General features: G+C 37.0%; 2 protein-coding genes and 1 long non-coding RNA gene across 3 annotated transcripts; 1 reads left to right on the forward strand and 2 right to left on the reverse strand.

Moving 5' to 3' along the window:
• The first annotated feature begins 449 nt into the window (after positions 1-449).
• On the forward strand, positions 450-4,231 carry LOC146734462 (uncharacterized). The gene is made up of 2 exons (XR_014931608.1): positions 450-525; positions 3,939-4,231. It is a non-coding gene; the product is annotated as an uncharacterized LOC146734462 (long non-coding RNA).
• On the reverse strand, positions 3,377-6,172 carry LOC102810092 (uncharacterized). Its single transcript, XM_085507917.1, has 3 exons — positions 5,753-6,172; positions 4,399-4,808; positions 3,377-4,164 (listed from the first exon to the last, which is right to left on the reverse strand). Exons 1-3 carry the CDS (start codon positions 6,099-6,101, stop codon positions 3,850-3,852), a joined length of 1,074 nt encoding a protein of 357 aa, XP_085364043.1. The 5' UTR covers positions 6,102-6,172; the 3' UTR covers positions 3,377-3,849.
• Positions 6,173-10,668: 4,496 nt separating this feature from the next.
• Positions 10,669-25,671, reverse strand: LOC102810413 (organic cation transporter protein-like). Its single transcript, XM_078006308.2, has 10 exons — positions 25,303-25,671; positions 21,008-21,111; positions 20,715-20,869; positions 20,336-20,507; positions 19,546-19,711; positions 16,589-16,671; positions 15,024-15,232; positions 14,609-14,717; positions 12,916-13,125; positions 10,669-11,415 (listed from the first exon to the last, which is right to left on the reverse strand). The coding sequence occupies exons 1-10, from the start codon at positions 25,669-25,671 to the stop codon at positions 11,268-11,270; spliced, it is 1,725 nt and encodes a 574-aa protein (XP_077862434.2). The 3' UTR covers positions 10,669-11,267.
• Between the last annotated feature and the right edge of the window lie 760 nt (positions 25,672-26,431).

The raw sequence follows: 26,431 nt of genomic DNA on the forward strand, positions 1-26,431 counted from the left end.
CGCGATAACCTTTCGTTTATGGGTGGGGCTGACATCAGAGATTTCGTCTTGAAAAGATGGGTATTATAATTGTATTGCGAATCACTACATTTAACTGTAAAGTGTACTTTACTGATATTTTATTGTTATCATCATCTATTGACATGAATGATTGTGATGTTTCTAGACTAACTACTAATACTGACCTCAGTCTATCAGTACTAGTAACTATTAACTGTACACACGTCATATGTCCTGATATGTCTACCAAGGTCGTGACGGATCACGTGAATTACACTTATCACGCAATAGTCTTGCAAATACAGATCCTTTCTTCTGAGAAAAATGTTTTCCAGTTACTCATCCCCGCTGGTGGTTTATCGAAAAACTCTCCCTATAGGATTCTGAAAATGCATTAAATAGTAGAGTGTATGTGTATATCTTATCTTCTACTCGTATTTTTTTTTCATTAGTGGCACGGAAGTGCAAGTCCAAACTCGTGAAGTGAGGAGAGTTCCTGTTTGCACTAAGGAAGTTCTATTTGAGGCAAGGGAGTTTCATCATTTCAGGGTGAATTCCAATGGACTTAATTTTAGGGGGTCTTGTTTAGGAGATGCTTATCTTGGAAGGAGTGAAAGGTCATGTTTAATCAAATCAAATAAACTCGTGGAAGGAAGGAGTTCATGTCTATGGTGACAGCGAAGGGGTAAATGTCTATGGCACGGATTGCTGTTATGAGAAGGGAGTTCAGCTCTAACCATCGTGGCAGAAGAGTAGTACAAATCTAAGCTATGGTATCTCGTTGGCAGGAAAAAAGTAAAGTTGTTGCCTATTGCTATTGTGAGAAGACAGAATACAAGTCTAATCCAAGGTTGTGTGACGGGGAAGTTGTAATTGAAAACAGAAGTTAAGTCAGCTTTCTTTGATGGGATGGAGTTTTCTGAAGTACATTCTTATCTCAGGGTTTTGTTGGTGATGGAATTGAAGTGTGAATGAGGGTGTTGTTTTGGGGAGGGGTGGCATTCGTTATATTTTAAGGGTTTCAATGGTAGGAGGAGTGAAACTCAAAAACGGGATTCACAAGTGAGATGGTGGAGAGATTAAGTCTAATCCATCATGATTTTATTATTACGACCTCCCGTGTTTCAGAGAGGAATTCACTTAAATATGAAACATAGTGACATAATTAAAACACATGTTGTAAATTACGATAGGGTTACTTGTGATAAATAGGTCAGGAAATTATGAACGTTGGCTTAGTGTCAATACTTTCACCACATGCTGCAAATCCCATCTCCCTCCCCTCCCTTCCTCCTTCCCTCCCTCTCTCTCCAACTGCTGTCACATCAGGATGCTGACAGGACTGACCAGGGTGTATCATGAACAAGTTTACCACAACTATTAACATCCTGCCTTTCATACCAGGATTACTCGGCCATTAATCGTAATGTTCAGCCACTAATCTGTTTGACGTGCGCGAAACAAACACGTATTGAATATCACAAGTGTGTACGTCTTAACACCAAAACAGGATGCATACTCACGCTCATATATTATATGCGGTCCAATAATTCTCCGCTAGTTAAATGACGTCGCAGGTGTTGTTGCTTACATTGCGACGAACTGGAAGCCGTATATCCCGTATCATGTTTTCACTCGCTCCCGGTTATGGGCTCTGTTAGCAGAGGTGTTGAACCTCTGTACAAAGATGCAGTTTACACCTACAGTAACTTTCAAAAAGTTTTTCTGGCGCCTGTTACACTGCTCATTTCTAGAGATACACTAGGTGAACATCAGAAGTTTATAATTGAATAAACTTTGCATTGAAAGATTTATGATGCTCTGTGTGGATGCCTTGCATTTATTTTGATTTCTGAACATAAGAGACGAACTTTAATTGTAAAGAAGCATCAATTTTCCCATTTGAAAAACAGAGTGCAGTAATACTTTTCAATCGTTACGTTGGAAACTTGTGAAAAACAGCCACTATAATTAAATGTTGTCGTTAACTTCTATTCCTGGTGTTAACTCCATAATCTCCACATCTATCGCTCTGTACGCTTAAGAAACAATGAGTACCGTTATTTTATGAATAATGTAAAATACCATTGCAATGAACAACGGGTCACCAACAAAGTTGTGAAAATTGGGTTGCAACTCGCACGCATTTCTATAAAAAAAATCAATCAGATAAGATATGCCACTACCCGCCATCATGAAATATTTCGGGTAACTTCGAGACATTATCCAACAGATTACAAATAATGTGTGTGTCTGTCTAATTTGACAACGGACGCCAGATGTAGCGAACGTTTAATGTTGCCCTGACGACGCTGTACCGTAATAACAGTTTGCCATTCAAGCGAACCGTCATAGTAAACATTTTTACATTCAATTACTTGCCAGTGGTCGGAGGTCAAAAAGTCAATAATGTACAATTATCAGAAAGTCTCTGTGTTTATTGTCTTATAATAACGCACATCTAATTGTGTTTATCGTGTTTACAAGCTATACGCGATTACTCGGAAAGAAACGTGGCATCCTGGACATGGAAATCAGTAAATTGCATACGCTACGAGCAGACGATAACCAAACATCATTTTACTTTTGCAATTTAAACAACGAAACGTGACGTCACCAGACATATCACGTTTGTAATTACCTTGTATTTGTAGTTTTATGTTAAAGTCTTCAAGGCTTCGAGATGCCCAACCCAAAGTGCAAAGTGGGTCGTCTAGACATAAATAATGTTGCTTACATTGCGCCCTCCGCGGCGAAACGCCTTTTTCAGTCAGTTGATGAACGAATAGACATTTCTATTACGTTTGATTTTCAATAAAATTCACAGGTTTGATGCAAATGATTTGGAACAACAATGGAAGATATACCCATCACTTCCTCATGGCAGAAAAAAAATGCGTGTTCGACAGACATTTTGGGGGGGGGAGGTCAAGTTAACAGAATCTTCCTTCAACACTAAACATCGCCAACCAGATCTACTGAATGCATTGGGAACCCGGATGTAATCTACACACACCAATCCCCCAAAAGAATACATCGGTTTCAAGCACATGCACAGTCTTACTCGCCATTGAAAAAGAAAAATATTAAATTGTAATGTTTTAGTAAATATAAAATTAATAAATTGGTGAATATTTTCAAACCAAAATTCATATAATACTGTAGAAAACTTTATTTTCGCTATTTTCGCTGAAAGGAGGATTCCGTGAAAATAAAATCCAGCGAATATACTTTTTTTCCTATATTTCACATTACACTCATCAAAAATCAGTGAAAATAAATTCCATACAAATCGCCCAAAAAGCCTTTTCAGCAAAAATTAATTCCAGCGAAAATAAAGTATTCCACAGTATACGGAATCACAACTACAAATCAATAATGAACAGGTGTCGTTTATACTGTATTTTCGTGTGAGACAAACAAATATTACAAGAAACATTTATCGAATGCAGTTCGCAGAAACATATCCGGAAAAGATTATATTTTGTGAATTCGCACGCTGTGACTGTGAGTCACGGTATCCGTTCATCTCGGGGATATCGTCAAATGTGACAAATACGATTCAGTTGACTACTCATTATGTTACTTGTCATGCTGAGTATAGCGTATTCGTGTTTTGCCAGGCACAAGCGAAAACTGTACGGTGAGGCAACTTCCTAGACTGCTAGTCACGACTCCATCTTTTATCATGTTGCTCAAAAAGTTGAGTCCAGGACAATGCACTCTGATTGAAATGCGTGCGTATTGTTATAGGCATTCTAAGTGTGTAATACTTCAATAGTTTATTTTTACTCAGACCTAACTCGGAGTTCGGCTCGCTTTCATTCGCATTGTAAACATATATTGCCTTCATTTACTTCTACCATGTGACTTGAGCTCTCCGAAGTATTTAAATGTGGGTAATTGGTATTTATCACCGAGTTCGTTTGTATTACTAGGTACGACTGACAAGCCGAAACTATCTGGGATACTAGAGACCACTGGTTCAATAAGTTCCAACCGAACATCACTAGTTTCATTTATAGTGCACCCGTTTTGGATATCTAAGTTACTGGTACAAGATTGACAGTTAATTTGGCGGTGATGCGCAAGTCTGTTGCGCACGTCAGTATCACGTGGTCTCGCATTCTTTTTGAATCTGCAGCGTCTATTCTGAAACCAAACCTGGAAAGTAAAAGAACTTGCTTCAATAAATGGGCATACATTATATATGTGCATTATGATTTGTGTAGATTTTTGTTATTCTCTTTTGATTTGATTTGATTTGATAGTGATCGCTGATGACTTTGTTACCAGCATTATATACCGTCAAAGTCCCAGTTTTGAAAAGGTTGCCAAGGTTATTTTGCTATATTACGCGAAAATGCAAAATAACTATAAGTGACGACATCAACCCACCTTGATCTTGTCGTTGGCCAGGCTTGTTGCCTTGGAAATCTCTGATCTATCATGAACATCGGGATATTTTGAGACGTTATGAAAATGCCTCTCTAGAACATTCAGCTGGTATGCACTGAATACAGTTCTTTGTTTTCTTTTACGGAGCTGTACGGGTTGGTGTAGACCAATCGTGGTCACTTGATTTATCGGGGAGCAGGCCGGGGTGAATGTGGAGTATGATCTGTGTTTCGGTTCCATTCCTTCAGTGACACTCTTGGTTATAGTGTACCGGTGCAGTTGATACATTGTTTCTATCATGTGACTGCAGTCAGGTTCCGACTTGACTGTTCGGGTATCGTTGTATACATCTTCTTGATTCGCTGTCTGAGTCATTTCGGCGAAAGGGGGGCGCTCACACGATATTATGTCTGTAAGCAAAATACAGAGCGACGCTGATAACAGATATTATGTTCGAATATTGATTGTTAGTTAATTGGAGTATTAAATTAAACACTAGTACGCCAATTTGTTTCTTCGTACAACCATATTATTAAAGCGGGGGAGTCGTCACCTGCACATGCGTCAGATGGCCATAGCGTGTCATTGTTTACAAACAAGCGTCTACCCATGAGCCTTTGCATTTTTAGCGTGCGTTGTTATCGTCGCTTGGAACTCAATTCCCGCGCGTGCGCAGGTGACGACCCTCCCGCTTTAATATTGCGATCATTATTATACTACTATTTATCGTTATTAACTATCATCTATTACCTGTGGCCAACGTTGAATTTCTCGTATTGGTCTATGGTACATAAGGCCAGTGACTGTAAAAACTGCCTTTTAACCATTTCACAAGTTGTAGTCAAATATATTGTTATTGTTTAAATCAAATCCCATCATTTCAAATATGACGAAATAGTATAAGAAAAAAGATCACAACACAACACAACACGCAAACACGATACTTTATAAATAAAATATAGATGAAATTTTCGAACAATATGCAAATTAAAAATATGCAAATAATAAAATTGCCTAACTATTATGATACAGAAGAGCATTACATACGTTTGTATCGAAGATGATGCATTTGCTGAGATAAGTCGTTTTTTTTAAATAATTTTAAAAATTACTTAATTCAAAATTCAATTCAATTAATTCAATATTACGTCATCGTCATATCGAGTTGTAAAACACTAAAGCACCAGCGATAAAATATCACATCTGGGCTAATCTTCATTATCAGATAATAATTTAGGGTCTTCTTAAAACGATATGTTATCAGTGCTTTCGCCCGGGAAAACAATTTTAAGAATTTGTTTATTATTTAAAATATAATTATGTTAATATCTGTCAGTAACCTAGGTCTACTAACCTTCATTGTGTTGCAAGTTAGCAAGAAATCCACAGTTATTCTTCCAGTACCCATCGTATCCATACTGGTAGCTTAATGACGATGATGGCTGGACGTGATTACGTAACGGTTCTTGTAACGTGTTTGTGTTGTTGTCCATTGCTCGTTTGGGACATGCGTTCGTCCATACACGGGTCGCAGTATTTACCGGTATACGATTGTTCGCGGTGGAAAGGTTCGCGTTCATTTCTTCTGAGTGCGTAAACACCTCTCCTAGCCTTTCCATGGAGTTGTTTTTCCGACAGTCTGGTGTGTAATAATTTTGTACAAAGTGGAAACGTCCCTGGCAGTCTTTGTTGATTTCATTCATTCTAAAAGTACAATCCTTCCGAGTCGATACGTATATCTTAGTGAAATTAAATGCTATTTAATTTGTCATTAGCGCGTTGACTGGGTGATCAATTCAAAATTAGTGACTCAAATGATTACATAAGTGTTGCCAAACATCTAGGCCACTGATAGGTTGAGCTTGGCAGATGGTCATATTGGCCAGCCAATCAAATCCTTACACCATATAAATATTGAATACCGCAGATGGACGAAGAATGTACATGTAATTATCCAAAGGAGGAGATAATGACTTTAGTCACGTTATATTGTCCGCGCTCTTTTGGCGCTTGGTGGTTTCCACACAAAACAAAAACCAGCTTGCAAATCACCTACGCGCCCACTTCCATTACAGAGGGTCAATCAATCTACTGTAAAAATCAATCGAGCAGTGCCCTTGTTCAAACTCAAACACTGTTTGGTTATTTGCCTTATAACGAATATGCAAATCAAGTACCAGCAATGTCGTTTTTTATTGCCCGAGTATGTTTTGAATGTAGCATAAAATGCTATGGCGGGCGTGAATTTCACGTTCCGAATGTCACGTTCCTGAAACTATCTGTTCATTGTACACTCTTACTTTGAAAACTTTGAACAATCCAAGTTTTGCAGTAGTGCGCCCCCAGGCCTCTCATAATACGCTTTGGGTATCGTCCAGTGGAGGGCGCGTTAATACTGTATCCCTTCGCTCTCGGCAGAATAATAATAGTCAAACAACATCGGTCCGCCAACATTCATTTCACAAAGTATCAAGTTCGGGAATTGTATGATTGGGTAGTAGGTGACGTTTTTGATGTTGTAACTAAGTTGCTGTGTAGCAAATCCATTGGATCGGATGGAATTGCTGTTAAACATCTACAATATGCAAGTGCATGTATTATTATAGATGTGTTGCTCTGGATGTGTAGAAACTCTTATTTTTACTTTCTTCGCTCGCTTCTCAAAAGCTTAACACGTGCATGGCCAAACTGTAAAACCCGTAGAATTGAAACAAACATGCCAGAATACATTTAATTGTATGATTAAATATTATTATTTTTAATATAACCGAGACTGAAAATTGTATACAAAATATTCGTCTATAGCTAATTTAAATTCATTTGCTTTGTGCGTGTTTTTTTATTCCTGGCCCGATTTTGTGGTTGATGTGCTAAAAGATATTGACAAAATGAATACCGACTCAATGATGAGAAATTCCTCATTACAAAACTCTCCATGCCATAGATAATACTAGTAAAACACAACATGGCGTTCTTGCCTAAATGCTTTTCTACACAGAAATTAAAAAAGATATTATGACAAATGAAATAACTGTGACCAAAGAGAAGATTTTGAGCACATGTTGTGGGAATATGAGAAGAACCAGAAATGCTGGCCTAGCTTTAAACAATTATGGACAAATATCTCTTCTGAAAACATCAACATGATGTTTAATATTGGAAATAGAGTTAAAGCGGAGGGGTCGCCACATGCGCATGCGCTGGAATTGAGTCCCTGTTTCTGTCCTTGTTTTGTATGTTTATGGATACACATATAATCAAATTCGGTTAATTTACAGCATAACCATTCATCAATATACCATGTGAATGTGCTGAATATGGTATGTGAAATGGAAGTACATATATTTAATAAATGAGCATCTCTTTATCATGTGAAGTTTGTTTATATTTATTTACTACATAGATGATATACATTAAAATGCCATATATTAAGTGAATGTACATTTACTTAATAACAAAAGCATCCCTATCCCACAAACAAATAAATGAAAGGAATTTTAATGAAGGATTTCTTTTTGAAATGTAACCAAGAAATGGATTTTTTTTTATTTATGGTGAATTGCTCGAAAAGGCAATTCAAGTAATTTAAACACATGCTTGTGTAGAAACAATGTGAATATGAATATGTTATTACTTATTGTTATACAAATAACACATATGCGATGATTTGCAACACCCATACCAAAGACGGCGACACGAAATTTTGCATGAGGGGGGGGGGTTGCTCGCGCCGAAATTTGTTTAAATCTAGACCCTCTGAAACGCTATTTCCTGCATTTTGAGGAGAAAGACGAGCATTCCTTTTCAACTATGTCGCATCGACACAAATACACAAATACACAAAGGGTTTATGCTTGATTGGCGAAATATGAAACAATAAAAAATTAATTAATTTAAGCAAAAAGAAAATAATTATAATAATATTTCTGTACATTCAAAGCCAATATGTGTGTTTTATGGTGTGCGACATAATCATACTACCGTGTTGCCAACTTTTCACTTCCGCGTTTATCAAAAAAACTTTCATTATATAATAGCATTGAATTTTATGACGTCATTAGTGAAGATTATTCGCAAAAACGTATCATAGTTATGAGTTAAATGATGTTTTTAGAAACGGGGGCTTATAGTTTCATCTCTGTGCGGTCGTGTATTTCAGTCATGTCTGGACCAATTCATTCGGACTTTACACACACATCATTCCATACATAAGCACATGCATTTGTTCCGTAATCCAAAGATAGCCGAATAGCGGCCATTTCCGTGCTAACTATTCATCAAAATCAAGCTTTTCTACCATCCCGGAACTGGATCTCGGTCATGCATAGACATATTCCATTCAAACTTGGTATGCATTTCATTTTTCCAGATTTGATTTAAGATGGCTGACTGGTGGTCATTTTGTTTTTTTCCGAATGCTGTTTTGGAACCATATTGCTAAAATCGCTGGACTGACCATGTTCAACCTTTACACATACATCATGCGTTTGATGGCAGAATAAAGGGAGGAATCGCACTAGTGTACGTTACTTTTGTTTTGTTTGTCTGGAAAGAGTGATTTTATAATACAAAATAACAAAAACGAAGAGAAAATATAACGGAAAACGATTTTCATGTCCGTTAACATATTCGTTTCAGCAATTTCTAATAGAAATGTTCATATATAGCATACAATGATCGTGAAATTTCGTGCCACTGTTTCATGACACGCTACTTAATCTAGCAAGGGAGTCCACTCTTTAATGAACACGTAGAACGTGAAAGTATTGACCTCGCTCATTCAGAAATTCGACGCTTTATTATAATGTTTGTCTACATTATGCAACATACATTTCAAAAGTTAAGATCAATAATGTTCTTTCAGTTTTAGACCAACTCGACCATGCTAACAAATTAACATGAGGCATAGATTGAAAACATGCTTTTATTTTTAATAAATGAGTTAAAGGCAATGGCCAATGATTTTGCCGTCCTTTCATAGACACATAATGAATATGCATTGAATCGTATATAAAGGGCGGTGCATAACAAAATACCTTTGGGTTCCAACGAACTCTCAAATCTACTAGTTTCATGTTCAGGATCGGATTCTTGATATTCGTCTAAATCTTCAAACAATTTCATTGTTCTAATCTGTTCGATTCGGGAACATGCCTGAAAAATGGATGTAGTACTTTCGCCCAATTTTGTATTCCTTGTAATTATCAAAGTAATATAAATAATAATTATTTTGAGTAGAATAAATGTAGCTGATAAGCACTCATGGCATAGAGTCAGTTAAAATCTACTATATTGAGGTGAATTATTCATAATTAAAGATTTCAAAATCAATCGATAGTTGAGTATAGAACACGCCAATTCTTTAACGTTCGTTCGAAATTGATCAAAATCGATGATCTTGAAAGCAATATTACGTTGCTGAAATGTACGCTGTCTTAAACAATGTATATTTCAGATGAATTAGGTGCATCGTTTAAAGACATATAGCGGTTTTATGCCTGCTTACTAGATTGTGCGATTACTGCCCTTTTACAAACACGGCATATAAATCAGCAAGTACGTATACTAGAACAACATTTTAGTAACTTGCAAATTATCACACACATGAGATTGTTTCTCAACTCAAACAAAACTAGCGTCATTAAGGTTTTAGAATAAAATGTCAGCATTAGATTGCCGTCGTCAAATGGTAGTTCCTGCTTCATAAATCTAAATACATGCGGTACGCATTTGCCTTTTGTAAACATTATTTGTAACTCACACTTTACCCAAAATAGTACGCACCTAATCGGATCAATTTCACCAACATTAGTTATTAGTCTATTTATCGTATGCATATCATCGCAATTCGGATATTTTTACTTAGTCATATTTATAGAGCCTAACGTAATTCACCAGCAGACCGTGTATGATAAGATACATTACACGTAACCTTGGGACAGCGAAATTGTTGTTAATGAAAACAATATTTTGCAATATCATAGCAAATTAATTATATAAATTAAAAGTTCGTAATTATATCAAAATGGCATGTTTAGCTTTCCCTTCTATTTGAAATGCCTTTGTAGAATAAACTTATTTCAGCACTGGGACTACAATGTACATGTCATTTAATAGATATTACACAACATATGCATTACCTAATAGAAAATGATATATATATATATATATATATATGGAAATGCCCTTCCCCAATTCAAGACAACTGCCTGAGACAGCATTTTGTACCTCTTTATTGTACGTGTTTGGATGATTGCAATAATATCAATATTTCTTATGCCAGAATTTGGCAAGAAAAAGTACTTGTAATTTTATTTGTACTATATATTGAAAATACCAATTACCAGTATACATTCTGTGCACTTATTTCTATAACAAATGTTTTATTTTAGCCAAATTTTAAACAATACTTGAAAAAGGACGACGACAGACGTTTTCTCCTTTGTATACCTTTCTTTTCATCTGTGACACCGGGAAGGTAAAACTGATAGTAGATCCAACTAATAAAAGCGTAACAATCTTGCGCTCGTACTCACTCTGGCTGTTCCAACCCTTGACTGTTTGTCTTTCGGTCTGTTTGTTTATCTATCTGTCTGTATGTCTGTATGTCTGTCTGTCTGATTGTCTGTCTGTCTGTCCAAGAACAGTAAAACAACTTCTTCTGCGAATGTAACAGAAGCATATTTACAAATCAAATTTAACCGTAATATTGTAAAGAACCAAAATACGGATTATTAATATTTGTTCAGTAACTGGTACAGTGAGTCTTCATATCTGAATCAGCTGGGATAATTCGAGATATTGACCTGACAGTTAAATTGAGCTGTGCACTAGTCTTAGTCAATCAGATTCCAGGGGTAAGCGGTAGACTAATCCTTTTTGAAGCTCCCGTTTACAACGCCCTTTTGAGTTGAAATCAAGTGGTTGTCAGTAACCGATCCAAGCTCCATTTCATCCATATCACACTGAATTTCCACTTCTGTCGTCTGCGGAGGTTGGTCTTTCTTATAATGTTTGCTATTGGGTATAAACACATGCACATTACGTGAAGGCCCAGGTATAAACACATGCACATTACGTGAAGGCCCAGGTATAAACACGTGCACATTACGTGAAGGCCCAGGTATAAACACATGCACATTGTGTGAAGGCCCAGGTATATACACGTGCACAATACGTGAAGGCCCAGGTATAAACACATGCACATTACGTGAAGGCCCAGGTATAAACACATGCACATTACGTGAAGGCCCAGGTATAAACACGTGCACATTACGTGAAGGCCCGGGTATAAACACGTGCACATTACGTGAAGACCCAGGTATAAACACATGCGCATTACGTGAAGGCCCAGGTATAAACACATGCACATTACGTGAAGGCCCAGGTATAAACACATGCACATTACGTGAAGGCCCAGGTATAAACACATGCACATTACGTGAAGGCCCAGGTATAAACACATGCACATTACGTGAAGGCCCAGGTATAAACACATGCACATTACGTGAAGGCCCGGGTATAAACACGTGCACATTACGTGAAGGCCCAGGTATAAACACATGCACATTACGTGAAGGCCCAGGTATAAACTCATGCACATTACGTGAAGGCCCAGGTATAAACACATGCACATTACGTGAAGGCCCAGGTATAAACACATGCACATTACGTGAAGGCCCAGGTATAAACACATGCGCATTACGTGAAGGCCCAGGTATAAACACATGCAAATTATGTGAAGGCCTAGGTATAAACACGTGCACATTACGTGAAGGCCTAGGTATAAACACATGCACATTACGTGGATGCCCAGGTATAAACACGTGCACATTACGTGAAGGCCCAGGTATAAACACATGCACATTACGTGGATGCCCAGGTATAAACACATGTACATTACGTAAAGGCCCAGGTATAAACACATGCACATTACGTGAAGGCCCAGGTATAAACTCATGCACATTACGTGAAGGCCCAGGTATAAACACATGCACATTACGTGAAGGCCCAGGTATAAACACATGCACATTACGTGAAGGCCTAGGTATAAACACATGCGCATTACGTGAAGGCCCAGGTATAAACACATGCAAATTACGTGAAGGTCTAGGTATAAACACGTGCACATTACGTGAAGGCCTAGGTATAAACACATGCACATTACGTGGATGCCCAGGTATAAACACGTGCACATTACGTGAAGGCCCAGGTATAAACACATGCACATTACGTGGATGCCCAGGTATAAACACATGTACATTACGTGAAGGCCCAGGTATAAACACGTGCACATTACGTGAAGGCCCAGGTATAATTACGTGCAAATGTTTATATGTACTTCTAATGTAGTCTGGGAAGAGTAGGTGAAGGCGATATCACAGATTCTAGTGAAGGGCATGGCATAGCATAATGTATAATTCAAGACCGATATATTTTTTTTATTTCAACATAAACTGTTATCAACCACTATTTATATCGATTACGCTTCTCGAATAAACAAAGATGCAAACTTACGTTCCGAATAGCTCACCCTCTTCCAATGTATCGGGAAGATCTTTGCCGTTTGTTTCCGGAAGCAACAACGTCAGAAGACCGGCAAGTATGGCCACAATAGCCATAATAAGATACGGCAAAGGGTACCATATGTCGATTAGTAACATTACGTATGGTGAACTGATACTACCAACACGTGCCCATGTAGATGCAAGACCCATGCCAGCATTCCTGATAAAATAAAGACGATATCAATTTGAATACCAAACATTCTGTAGATTTTTTTTTTATTTTTCTGTAACACCTTTGTTAAGTTTAAAGCAAGTTGACATAGCTCCGAGCTGGATACAGTTTTAAATAAAAATTACAAAAAAAATATTTTGAAAATATTATGCAGGTTGGTTTTCGAATTGGTTAAACGGCAGTATTAATCATTCGTCGAAAGTTTGGTCTCGTATAAACTTTGAACTTTGACACCCCTGTGCCTTTTGTTATCTAATTAGTTGTTATATGTTTGACAATGTATTGATTGCCACATATCACAGGATAGTGGCAATGATTGCTAAAAAACTACGGGCGGTAACCGTGATTACCACTGATTACAAGACAGCGATCGTTAGTATCTCATGGCAACTATCAATTGTAACACGGTTCTCAGGGCAGCGACCAAGATTACAGGACAGTGTCCATAATTGCCACAGATTACGGAAGACCCCTGGACAGTGACCATGTTGTTTATCACATATTTCAGTGCAACTACGGTGATGGTTGCTGCAGATTACAAGGCAGTGACCGTGATTACCACGGATTCAATGAAAAAGCACGCAATTTCAGCACTCGGGGATAGAGACGATTATATTCCAATTTTGTCATAAAAGACAACATGAGCAATGAAATGACAGTGAATTTGACTTTAATCATTCTGATTGGCATTCTGGTGACAAATTGTGTTAACTTGTTTTTCTGGATAGGTTTAATATGGAAACTGTTTGTTTAATCTGATGAGATAGCATAATGAGTTGCGATGTTTGTTTTTTATGGTAGTTAATTTGATGATAACATGTTTTGATGTGTGGCAGATAATTTAAACACATTTGGCAGAAAACCACCATTAATATGTATAAGTAATATACTTTATAATTTAATTTTAAAGACATAAATTGAATTGAAGATGAGAAACGTTTCATCTTAGAATATGTAAATTATATTAACATGTATCAGTAAATATGCAATTTTAGTTAGCAACCATATAGTTACCCATATTGTTTTTTTTTCAATAGTGCGCTTTACGTATTATTATAACACATAGCCCTATCAGCCAATCAGATTCGCGCACTGATTTGGCCGCGGTCAATACCTTTGTGTATTGACTTCTCAGAGGTCAAAGACGTAATATTCAGCTTCTGCGCTTGCGCAGACGTTATTGATCTAAATATTCTGATTCATCGATGAGGCTTGTTGGCGTTTTCACGGAAAATTACCTTTAATTTGTGGATTGTAATATTTTATGATCAACAAGGTATCTTGCATTACTTCGGACGAGTTATGTTAATACTTGTAACTGGGAGATAATCACCGATTACACGACAACACGACAACCCCCAGCTTCGGTCGATATACAAATTTGTCGGCCCGAAGAGAGCAATATTGACCGATGCTTCGAGAAATCCATATATCGACCTTGGCCCGGTTCAATATTTCAATAATGTCTTACCTGACCGACGTTGGATATATTTCAGCCGAAAATATATATACAAGAGCGAAGGATCCGGCGATGAAAAATTTACCGACCATGGCTAAAGCGGCTGAAATATTCACGTTCTCTGCAATGAAAAATCACAGATACATTAGTAACATATAAACATGCAACACGACGGAGGTTCGACCTCACAATTGACCCTCCCATACTCGTTATGGGAATTTCCGTCAAGTAACATTTGATATGGTCTCAGTATACAGAATACAATGATACTGAAAAAACAATTTTTGGTTCTATATATAGAACTAATTATATGATATAATCGTTCCTGGATACCACAAATCTATAGTGCATAGCCAACTTAATTTGATTATTAGGTTTTGTAAAATGTATCCAGTAATGAGTCATGCAGTTATTTAAATTAACTTACCGGGTGGTACTGATATAATTAAAGCAATTCCACCGAGTACGTTAAATGAACACAACAACCAACGACGACCAACCTTATCCAACAAAAACCAACATAGAAGATAAGCTGGGATTTCCACTGCACCGGAAACCAGAAATGCTGTATATGGATTAGTACCGAGTGCAGCTGTATTCAACGAAAGCCCGTAATACACGAAACTGATGGCGAACCTGTGTAGAAATGAACCATGGTATTATATCATGTATTCCAAAAATATACATATAGTAAATATATTTGCAATATTTTCTGCTTAAATGTCCACCGCATATGTACATGATAAGCACTGCTGACCCTATTGACCTCATGCGTGATTACAGAAGATGACGTCAACAGACAATTTGTATGGCGGATGTGTTCGAACATTTTAAAGGGCAGTAGTCGTCGCGCCACGCATGTGCGAGATATATGGGTCTCATATAAACAAAGATGGCAACTTTGACTGTCGCGCAGATCAACGAGTACAAACTGAGACGTTACCAAGCTTTAATTAGTTATTTTATCAGGTGTTTAGAAGGTATCGAAGGAGCCATTTAGGGCTAGTCGCGCCCAGGTCAAACCTTATACTTGTGATTCCCATTAGAAGAGCGCATTGGAGTATGGGAAAATCAATGTTTATCAACACAAATGTCGCACATGCGTAGCGCGACGACTACCGCCCTTTAAGTTTGGATAGAACGGCACTCTGAAATTCGGTGGTCCAAGCCATGGGAGTCTCTTCGATTTTCTACTATCATTCTACGCACGTATTCATTATTATGTAAACTAATTTAATGTGTCGTATTTTGCTCTAGAAGTTGGTTAACATGGAATTGCAAAAATCAATCATTTCGACAGAAAAACACAAACTATGGTATTACATACTGGTATATTACTTAGGTAATATATGTGATCTATTAGTGTGAATTCGGCATGGAAAGGAATGAAAAACAAAATGGTTTCCAGTCAGCAATTTCGGTTCAAATCTCGTGCACCAGTAACTTAATATGCATGATTCTCATACAGAATTTGAATGAAATCTCCTTGTTCATTTCCGAGAAACGATATCGGATACGTTTAAGTATCAGAATTCAGCAATTTCTGGTTAAATGGTAAAGGAAATCGACGTAAATATGGTCTCTGTTTTTAAATCTGAAAGTCATCGGTCAAGATATGCTCGAGTAGTGGCCCTGGCAAACGTGTGGACACACGCACGCACGCACACACACACGCACGCACGCACAGAACCTAAATAGCCCAAACATTTCAGTACTCCCACTAACTAACAAACGCATGATATTGAATAAATTTACGTATATGTAGTACGGACAATTGCGAACCGAGAATAAAAAAAAACGACATTCGATATAGTATGAACTTCGGACAGTTTAAAGCGCAGTGGTCGTCGCGCAGCGCGTGTTCGAATTTCATGTAAATAAACAATGTAATTTACACGCGTTGTGTACGTCGCTATGAGTCCCATATCGAACAGGACACGGCACGAAGACTGCCGTCCTGTAAATAAAGAAAGCATAACAACGTGGCCTTACCAATTATAACATATATTGATTGTTCGGTTCCGTAGATTTGGAGTCTTAAAGAGAGCCGCCATTGTATACTGGGGTTCCTTATACTGAAATATACACAACATATTCAGAATTGTAATACCATATACACATCACATTGCGGGAAGGACCAACATGACTACCACTGGATTTGCAAGATTTGAATAAAAAACAAATCAAAAAAAAATATAAACAACTACCTACATGAAAAGAAAGAGGAGAGTAATATTACGCATATTTCTACAAACATAAAAACATGTCCAGTGAGTGACTCAGTATAATTACTCGTAATGTATTAAACAGAATATTTTTTTCCAAATATAATTGTAGACGGTGTAGTGCTTATACTGTCGAAACCAACATCATGAAATACAGTCCACTAATACATAGCAGATGTTTTAGTCCATAGGCATTCTATCAAACTACCAACAAATTGAAAAAAAAATAATAAATAAAATAAATTATGTGAAAAAATACAATATTTAAGATATGAAAGAAAAATAAATAAAGCCCAAACTATTATTTGATTTTATTTTAGTTTGCGATCTGGTCATGTTTAATAACAAGCTACATGAAAAAAAAGAGTGCACAAATGAGAATGTCATTGGGTCTTCTGGACTGCGGATGCTAGTTCGAATATTCATGTTCGAACTGCTCCGGCCAGTGCCTCACATTGACATGCTATAAAAGTATTTTATTATTATTAGTATTACCTTTACTATGGCCATCGGCCTTGGATGCTGATCTGTTATAAAATTATAAATACATTACTGTTCGTAAAGAAACAAATTAAACAAAAAAAATCAAATCTCATCTCTATCAAATGCATGTAAATATGTCTAGTTGTTATCTGGAGCTTTCATACGTATTCTGGAGCTCAGTGAGAAATATATTCCAAGGTATGTCAGTGTGTGCGTGTTGCTAGTTTGTCATAGTGTAACTTATTTGTTCTCAGTGGCGAGAGTATAGCAGTATGCAGTGATAAGTTTAGCTCCCAAATGGTTATCTTTTCGACAGATTAGCGTGAGATCTCGTTTTCCACTGTCTAACATACAAATGGACACAGCCAACCATTCCCCTGGCTTTTTTTCGGTTTTAAAGCAAATTGCAGAAATCCTAAGACTGGCTGATTTCCGGATAAAAGAGCGAATATAACAGAGCATAACTCCAGTTTTGCACAGAGATGTTTTAACGTCATTGTCTAAGAGTTTGTTGTAATCACCTGCGCATGTGTCAGATAGCCATAGCGTGCCAGTGTCCACAAACAAGCGTCCACCCATATGCCTTTGCGTTTTTAGCATGCATTGTTATCGTCGCTTGGAACTTCCGCGCGTGCGCAGGTGACTACCCATCTGTTTTAAGCATTCACAATCTTTTTGATTAGCCCACATTATAAACAAACCCGTGTCTTTTAAAATACCGTTTAAAGCGGGGGGTTCGTTACCTGCGCATACGTTAGATGGTCATAGCGTGTCATTGTTTACAAACAAGCGTCCACCCATGCTTTTTAGGCACGCGTTGTTATCGTCGGTTGTGACTCAATTCCGACGCGTGCGCAGGTGACGACCTTCTCACTTTAACAAGGATGCCCAGCTTGTGTACTACTTTTTACGGTGTACATTTGAAATTTTATCTTGCATAACCTTTATCACAAAACAAATTATGTTGGTGCATTGAATTTACAAACATGCATACGAGTTCTAATCACACGAACCCCATTTTAGCACATTTGTAAGCAGATAATTTGTGGATTCCCATATTAGTATTGCTACAACATCATGTGCTCCGCTTGATCATCGGTCATCACTCATCTGTTGGTGGGAAGTTTTCGATGTCATTTAACATTTAAACGCATATAAACAATACTGCTTTTTTTTTAACTTTGAAGCAATAAGTCCCTTTCCAATTCCATCCTCCATTGTATTTCCCATGATGCTTAGAGAGAGAGGTCACGGGGTCACGGGGTATAAACATTGAGTACAGGAAGCAGCACTGATACAAGTACTATACACAACAAGCTCTATTTTTTTCCAGAAACCAACCATTTAAGGTGAGTTTTCTCAATATTTTTCACTGTGATTAACTTAAACCTTTGACAGACTAGTTTATAGTGTGTTTTTAGTAATTGCATAGGAAATCTTAATTTTTTTTTAAATGACTTAAATTGTCTGTTCACTTCATTTTGAAAGTACAATATACATAAGTTGTTCACTGCAGTTATAGAAAAAAAAACTTATGAAAATTTTCCAATCAGTTAATTATTTGTGTAATTGATTTTTCACAGTGTACAGCAGTACAGGAAGTGAATCAAATGTTCACAGTTCCCTAACCTGGAAAGAGCCATTTAACACTTCCATTCATTAAAATACAACTTTTTAAATTGAAGTTTGTATGTACTCTGGCTGTCTACTAGTATTTTTATTTTGCTTTATTCATCATTTTTATCAATAAAAAAATACTAGTAGGAACTCATTATTTGTGAATTTAGGACTGACTGTTTTACTGAACATATTTGTACATATGTGTTTTGCTCTGTAGTACAATTAAAGGTTAAGTGTTTAAAACGTTTTTTTGTTTAAAAAAGTAGTTTCATATACAATTAGTATATTTCATATACAATTTTTTTACAATTCATTTCAATTCATTACAATTTTTTTGTTAGTCTGATAGTCTTTACATTCTCAGTTTCCGTTTCTGAAAGATGTTAAAGCGGGGGAGTCGTCACCTGCGCATGCGTAAGATTGCCATAGCGTGTCATTGTTTACAAACAAACGTCTACCCATGAGCCTTTGCGTTTTAGCTTGTGTTGTTATCGTCGCTTAGGACTCAATTCCCGCGCGTGCACAGGTGACAACCCTCCCGCTTTGAACAGATTGGCTGTTATTTAGTTGTATGACATTTTGCACTTTGATTGTTTAGATAAATTGAGTATTTATACTTACTTCAATTTCCGCACCCTCATTTTTTTCCATAATACCCTTCCGTTCATCATCGAACATATCGTCCGGTAGTTTCACTTTATTCACGGTGGCAGCCTTGTGTAAAATCTTCTCAGCTTTATTGTATTTTTTCTTCTCTATTAACCACCGAGCTGACTCTGGAATTAACCTGTAAAAAAATACGTGCGGCACAGCGCATGCGTGTTAGAATTTAATTGGACATTACAGACCACATATTGTACGGAGCGCAGTTAGGAATAAAAGAACGCATTTCCATGATACCATAAAACCACCATAATCGTTTTCTAAGATGAAATTTACGATCACCGAACAGATTTTTCTTGCAGGTAGATATCGTACATTCGAATAACAACTTTCGTCATAGTTACCGTTATAGTTCTGCTTTCAATTTTCTTAAACTTAGACCCCATATAATGTAAAAGTGTTAGAGGAACATTGCAAGGTACCGATTGATTTAAAATGGATGTTTGGACTTATAAAGATATGAAGACCATCTGTTTTCTAGTGATCTTAATCATAAACCTTAAGTTTAAAGGATTACCTATGTAGCATTATGGTAGCTTTCCGTTGACAAAAAGTTGTACTATTACAGCTGTTATAGTAGTTTAGTGTAGATGATGAAATTATCACAGTGAGGTGAATATCTTCGTAACGACACAACAAAAGGATTGTTTTCTATAAATTTGAATTGGAGTATTCTTTAGTACAATAACCAGATGTGAACATTAATAATAGTGACACATTACAATACATCAGATTGAAAATTACATACCAATAATACGGTAAATAAATTAAGCATATCACAGCTCCAACAAATTGTATTTTTCTCCAGTGTCCATTGGCGATTGCAGCAATAACTGCTAAAAACATATAACCAATTGCAAAGAAAATTTCGATGACGATACCACACATAGTTCTATACGATGTTCCAACCAGTTCAACACCTGATGATACAATGATACTGTTATTTGAGATACATGTATGTTATTATTTCAGAGGTTCATACGGTATTAAATATGTACGTGATATGGTTAAACAAGTGACATTGTAGACGTGAACAATTACGCCCTCACCGTTTGTGAGACAGCTGTTTATACGTTTTTATCTAAGATTGCAATTTGTCAACATAATAGGTTTATGTTAATACTTACCGATGACAAATCCTACGAGAAACATTCCGGTGGAACATAAACCGAGAAGAAATTGGCAAATAAGAAACATAATATAGGTTTGAGAAACTGTTGCTACGGCACCCACCACGATCGAGGATATCAACGATATAAAAAACACCGGTTTTCGACCAATTCTGTAAATGGGAAATAGATTTGACTATCAAGACTTAGTGCTATCTTTTGTAGTAAACTGTCATTGCGTATTATTACTATATCGATCATTCGATTTTCGTAAGGTTAAGATTTTAAAGGTAATGTTTAACACAACTCACATATCAGACAGTTGTCCGCAAAGTAGAGCCCCAACCAAATTACCAAACGGTACGATCGATTTTGACAACTGCTTCATCCAATCTTTATCACATACCAGGTCATACTACAATGAGATAATGTTGAAACGTCGTTATAGATGCTACATTGGATGAATTTATTCTGCATTGACAAAAACTCTTACCAAAGCTTAGAATTACATATATAGGTGTCTTTGGGTGATCACATGTTTTTAATAGGTCAGTTTAACCTCCAGTCAACCGAAGTCTAATTTGGATAAACACATAGAACTCTGACCTGGAAACTATGTACACTGGGCAAATTCACCAAAGTCATACAATGATTGAATTCAATGAGCATTAATGTTAACTGATAGCGCAATATGAGTGTTTGCTTGTTGGTCGTCTATCTGACCTTTAACCCCTTGATGATGCGTGTACAATGTGACACTGTGTCAACCATTTTAATGTTATTTTTTAACCACTGGATCTTTCCTTACTATACTCAACTCTCGTCTTTAGTCGGTCAGTCGAGTACTCTATAAGACACAGCGCCCTGGGGAAAAGTCCCAAGACTATTGCAAGGCTGACCCAAGACTTCGTCTCTCGTAATGTTCTCCCCAAGACCAACTAAAACTCTTTTATTCACTTTCAAAACCTTGACCAATTACAAAGACGTTGAAAGACTCCAAGGCGTGGCCTTCACACATACAGCCAATCACACTAAGTACTGAACACGTCATATCTTTTGAATAATCGTTCACTACATTACTAACTGCGAATACCAACTGTCAGAAATAGTAGTCCGAATAGCGACGGTTATATCGTAATTAGTTCCAAATCACTGAGTCAAGTTGCGTCCAGAACCTTGCATGAGCCTAAATAATGACAGACATAACACAGCCATTCACTAGTAATCAGCTAACCAAGTCGGTCAACAGATACGCGAAAACTAATTCATGACAGTTATTTTCCATCATTATTGAACCACCTCGAACGCGAGTAACAGACCAATCGCATTTTCCAATCTATCATTAGCGCGTTCACTTTTTGCATGGCGTGGGGTGGGGACTAGTACCGCGCAGTTTTATCACCGAGATAGTTGGAAATATGCTAATATTTCATAGTTGTGTAAGTGCGATTGTATTCAGTGTCCGAGTTTTGTTAATTTGCGTTACAAGACTGGTAAGCTAGTCATTCCTGAACGCATAATTGCATGTTTAGAAAAGGATCCCAAGAATCCTCACATAGTCTACATGTATGACATACTAGATGTGAGCAACTGATGTTTTTTTTGTTTGTTTTTTTTGCCAAAAATGTAGTTTGTTTTGCGATTTCCATGGCCTCACGTCTCGAGGTTTGCGTGAACACAAAGTATGTTATTTAGGAAGGTCCCATTGTGTTGAACGTTACAAAGAAAAACTAAATAACTTTTTTTTTCATTAAGTGCGCCTCATCCAAAGCATATCGTCCGACGGATAGTCCGTACGTGTTACTCATTCTGGTGCTAGAATAGGGGTTGTTCTTGCCACGGACAGGTGAAAGAATTTCATAATAATTATAAAATAGCCTAAACAACAACGGTATAATAACACTGTAATGAAATATGAATTATAAAATAGTGATTAAATAAAATTACCATGAACAAATAACTACCAAATGTTTAAGTGTTTCTCTAATCTTATGTCACAGTGTGACACATGTATTAGCCCATTTATTTTTCCCATCTTGTACTGTTTTTGTTTGTCTTTATTTCTGACTTAAAGCGCGGTAGTCGTTGCGCCACGCATGCGCGAGATATATGGGTCTCATATAATCAAAGATGGAGACTTTGGTTGTCGCGCAGATCAACGAGTACAAACTGAGACGTTACCAAGCTTCAATTAGGTATTTTTAGGTGATTGGGAGGCATCTAAGGAGTCACCGGCGGTAGTTAGTTCAAGCCGCGCCCAGGTCAAACCTCATACTTGTGATTTCCATTAGAAGAGCGCATTGGATTGTGGGAAAATCAATGTTTATCAATACAAATTTCGCACATGCGCCCTTCAATATTATTAATATTACCTATTTTAGCATTATCCTATTAACTCAAGTGCAATGTAAATAATAGACTTAGATATTGATATTTATTGATACTACACTCTATTTGCCACTCGATAATTTGAATTATATGTTTGTATTTCAAATAATGTGATTGAAGTGTCCGATACACGGTTAACATAATCGTACTAGCTTAGTGCATCCTTAGTGTAGATCCCACAGTCTGACATGGTCTTCAGAACCGTTAGTTATCTATGGTATCATACCTTATTGGTAGTCCTGCCTGTCAGGTGTCAAAAGGCACCGATATTGTAGTTACCAAGAAATGTTGTTTTAAATAGCTTTACATATATTTTGCTTTTCGTTATATCCATGGCAATACAGCTTTTCTTTTTTATGAAAGTTTATTAGGATGTTATGTGTATGTTGTTAAGATATTTGAATAGCATATTATGGGCGTAAACACCACGGAATAATGGACACGTACGAATATGAGTTTCCGACGCTTCTAACGGAAAGAATAATTTCGTTTTACGGAACGGAGGAATGATGCATTATGGGTGTAAATGTATAGGAAACTCGAGTAGTTTTATTGTTTCGAGAAGTTAGTATCATTTTTGCTTTATTTCAAAATATAAAAACAAAATACCAAATGTGCCGGGAATAAATTAGTAACAATTGCGACTGTAATGACGGGAAAAACACTAAATAATGAGGAGTCCCTACGTGGCACATGGGTCGAATACAGGCGCAATGTTATGGCATCACTGGCTAAAAGTCAGCTGATTGAACCATGACCGGGTCAGATGACCGTATTCGGCCGTGTTACCACCGGAAACCCAATTTCATTTTTAGCTTTAAATAGCCATTCAATGCAATGCAGTGGGTGAATCCGAGAAACAATATAACAGTACCGATCTATTTAAACTTCCATCCTGTGTAGTACTTGGAAGTACATGGTATAGACCATTTTCCGTTCACTGCGAGAATCACGCGTTATGCGTGAAATCGAACGTAAAAACAGGACAAACAAAGGTCATAGCGTCGTAGTGACGTCAAACATCGCGTGGGATTCGACAAACGCGAAAGTATTTTGGGGGACATTTCCATGCTTAATAATGTGCTGTCCACATTTGATGATAGACAATTTCGATTAAGTGAGGGTATTCGGAAGCAATATTCCTCTGTCGAAAATCGGCCGGTCGATGTGAGCTACGAAATAAAGAAATTCGAGTTGAAAATCAAATCGTTCTATTTTTACAGCAGACGTTCGACGCGCGTCTTTCATGCATCTCGCGAGATCTCGCAATTGTACGGAAAATCACCTATTGACGCTTCATTCAGGTGTCAACGATATTTGTATATATAGTGACAATCTAGAGTCTACAATGCAATGTTTTTATCATTCTATTAGTTACATATCTTTCGAATAATCTATTATTTGCGTGTGTGACCATCAACAGGGCGAACAGGGTTGCCAACTCTCCTATGTATAGATGTTCCCCCCGATAGAACCATAGCATACGATACTTATAACGCGTGCAGTGAGAGATCTGGAATCGTCCGGTGATGATCGGATTGTTTCACGCGAGAGCGCAATTTTTGGTTGATTTTCTTTGGTGAGACGGAACGTTTAGCGAGAAAATTTTTCGCTTTCTTGTGAGAATGCGAGTTTTGCGTTTCATGACTAATGTTTTTATGATTTATTAAGAATGAATTTAGGTATAAATACTGGTAAATTAGTTATTAGATGATTGTACTCTCAATGTAGGTCATAACATGACGCTCATTACCTCTATCTCTCACCCCACCCCCTGAATAAATACTGTCCCTGTTCATAAACACATGCATACCACTCATATCGAATAATTTTACTATGGTGCGATTCATTTTACGAGAATGCTATAACCATCTTTCCTTGTGAAATATGGGACGAACCGACGTACACGCATGCTTGAAATGACAAGCTAAAACTCGCAGCATGTTAAATATAAATGAACTACTGCATTCTATCTCTGTGATGATCATCTGAAGGTCGTGTCACACAGTGATCTGTTTTCATTATGTCCTACGTTTCAATCTGTAAATGTAAAGTAATGCAAATGCCAATTTGGAAGATAGACACAAGATAAGGCGACGCTTCAATCGCCCCGTGTAGTTACTTTTTTTGCGAAATGAATAAAAAAAATCATCGCATGTGAATGTGTTTGGTTGTTATAACTGGTGGTACGAATATTTGAATTATGCTCGTAGCTTACCTCATGGACCACAGTGTTTTCATACACTGATCTATCATACACCCAACCATTGTCACATTCTAGGGTGTCATACTCTTGAAAACACAGTTCCGGCCATATGCCCATCGAAACGTTGACATCATATCGGTTACACGAATCGTACGTTTCTTCCTCTGCGTCGTATGGAATCGTACAGTTTTTTAAATGAGATGTGTCTTGGAATGTCTGGTCGTCGTGAACCAAGCAATAGTGGTCGGAAGACGCGCTCAAAAAACTGTTTGCAAGATTGAAGTATGCGGAAGGTATAGCTGCCATGCAGATCAAAAAATATTGGATCTTCTGATAACGTCCGAACTCACCCAAAATACGCAATATCTCATCAAATATCATTGTTTATGATGTCCGCGAACGGTGACTAGCAAAACAGTGACTGATGGCCTGTCGATGATGCAAATTCAGTAGTCACAAAATGGCAGCCAGGTATTATATGGACCATACATAATGCGGTCGTGTTAGGATATCGCCCAACTAGATAGTGCCTATCTTTTGTATGGTGCTGAAGTACACGTATGCAGGACTACAGGTGAAAGGTCATTTTATGAGCAGGGCCGTTATTTCATTAGTAACACTAGTATTTACAGTTCTATGCAAGCAAAAAGCCAGCCAATAGCTAGACAGATATAATAGTTCGCTCAAGTCTAGAACTGCCTGATTATGCTTATATATACCTGTGACCGTCATCGAGCAGGAGTTGTGTTCTGTCGAGAAACCGCGAAACTGCCAGTGCCGACTGTCATTTTTTATGGGAGTTCGAACTAAAATAAAAATATTTATTTCCACTCTTGTTACCGTATAAGTGAAATGCATTATGGAATAACTAACATTGAATATACCGAGAAAATAATATGAACTTAAGTGGAAATTCGATAAATTAAATGAATAACGTTTATAATATTTTAGTTTTTTTTTTATCCCCAACTTTTTGTATTTTAATTATTATTTTTAATATATTTTATTATATATTTGCTGGTAGTTTTGGCAATACCCACAGCTCACGAATTTCGAAAGAACATAATATAAAATATAAATAAAATAATAAAATTAACAATAATTAAGAATTATTCAACAATTGAACATGTACAATAAAAAA

Source organism: Saccoglossus kowalevskii, chromosome 14 (assembly GCF_978046115.1).
Source record: "Saccoglossus kowalevskii chromosome 14, keSacKowa6.1, whole genome shotgun sequence".
NCBI classification, from domain to species: domain Eukaryota; kingdom Metazoa; phylum Hemichordata; class Enteropneusta; family Harrimaniidae; genus Saccoglossus; species Saccoglossus kowalevskii.

Excerpts from the sequence above, each read along its gene's own strand:
- LOC102810092 (XM_085507917.1), bottom strand. The coding sequence starts at position 6,101 with ATGAATGAAATCAACAAAGACTGCCAGGGACGTTTCCACTTTGTACAA. Across the intron at positions 4,809-5,752 it reads TAACTTGCAACACAATGAAG|ACATAATATCGTGTGAGCGC; the intron begins GTTAGTAGACCT and ends TTTTGCTTACAG. Across the intron at positions 4,165-4,398 it reads TGGCCAACGACAAGATCAAG|GTTTGGTTTCAGAATAGACG; the intron begins GTGGGTTGATGT and ends TTTACTTTCCAG.
- LOC102810413 (XM_078006308.2), bottom strand. The coding sequence starts at position 25,671 with ATGATATTTGATGAGATATTGCGTATTTTGGGTGAGTTCGGACGTTAT. Across the intron at positions 21,112-25,302 it reads AAAACACTGTGGTCCATGAG|TATGACCTGGTATGTGATAA; the intron begins GTAAGCTACGAG and ends ATCTCATTGTAG. Across the intron at positions 19,712-20,335 it reads ATTTATTTACCGTATTATTG|GTTAATTCCAGAGTCAGCTC; the intron begins GTATGTAATTTT and ends ATTTTTTTACAG.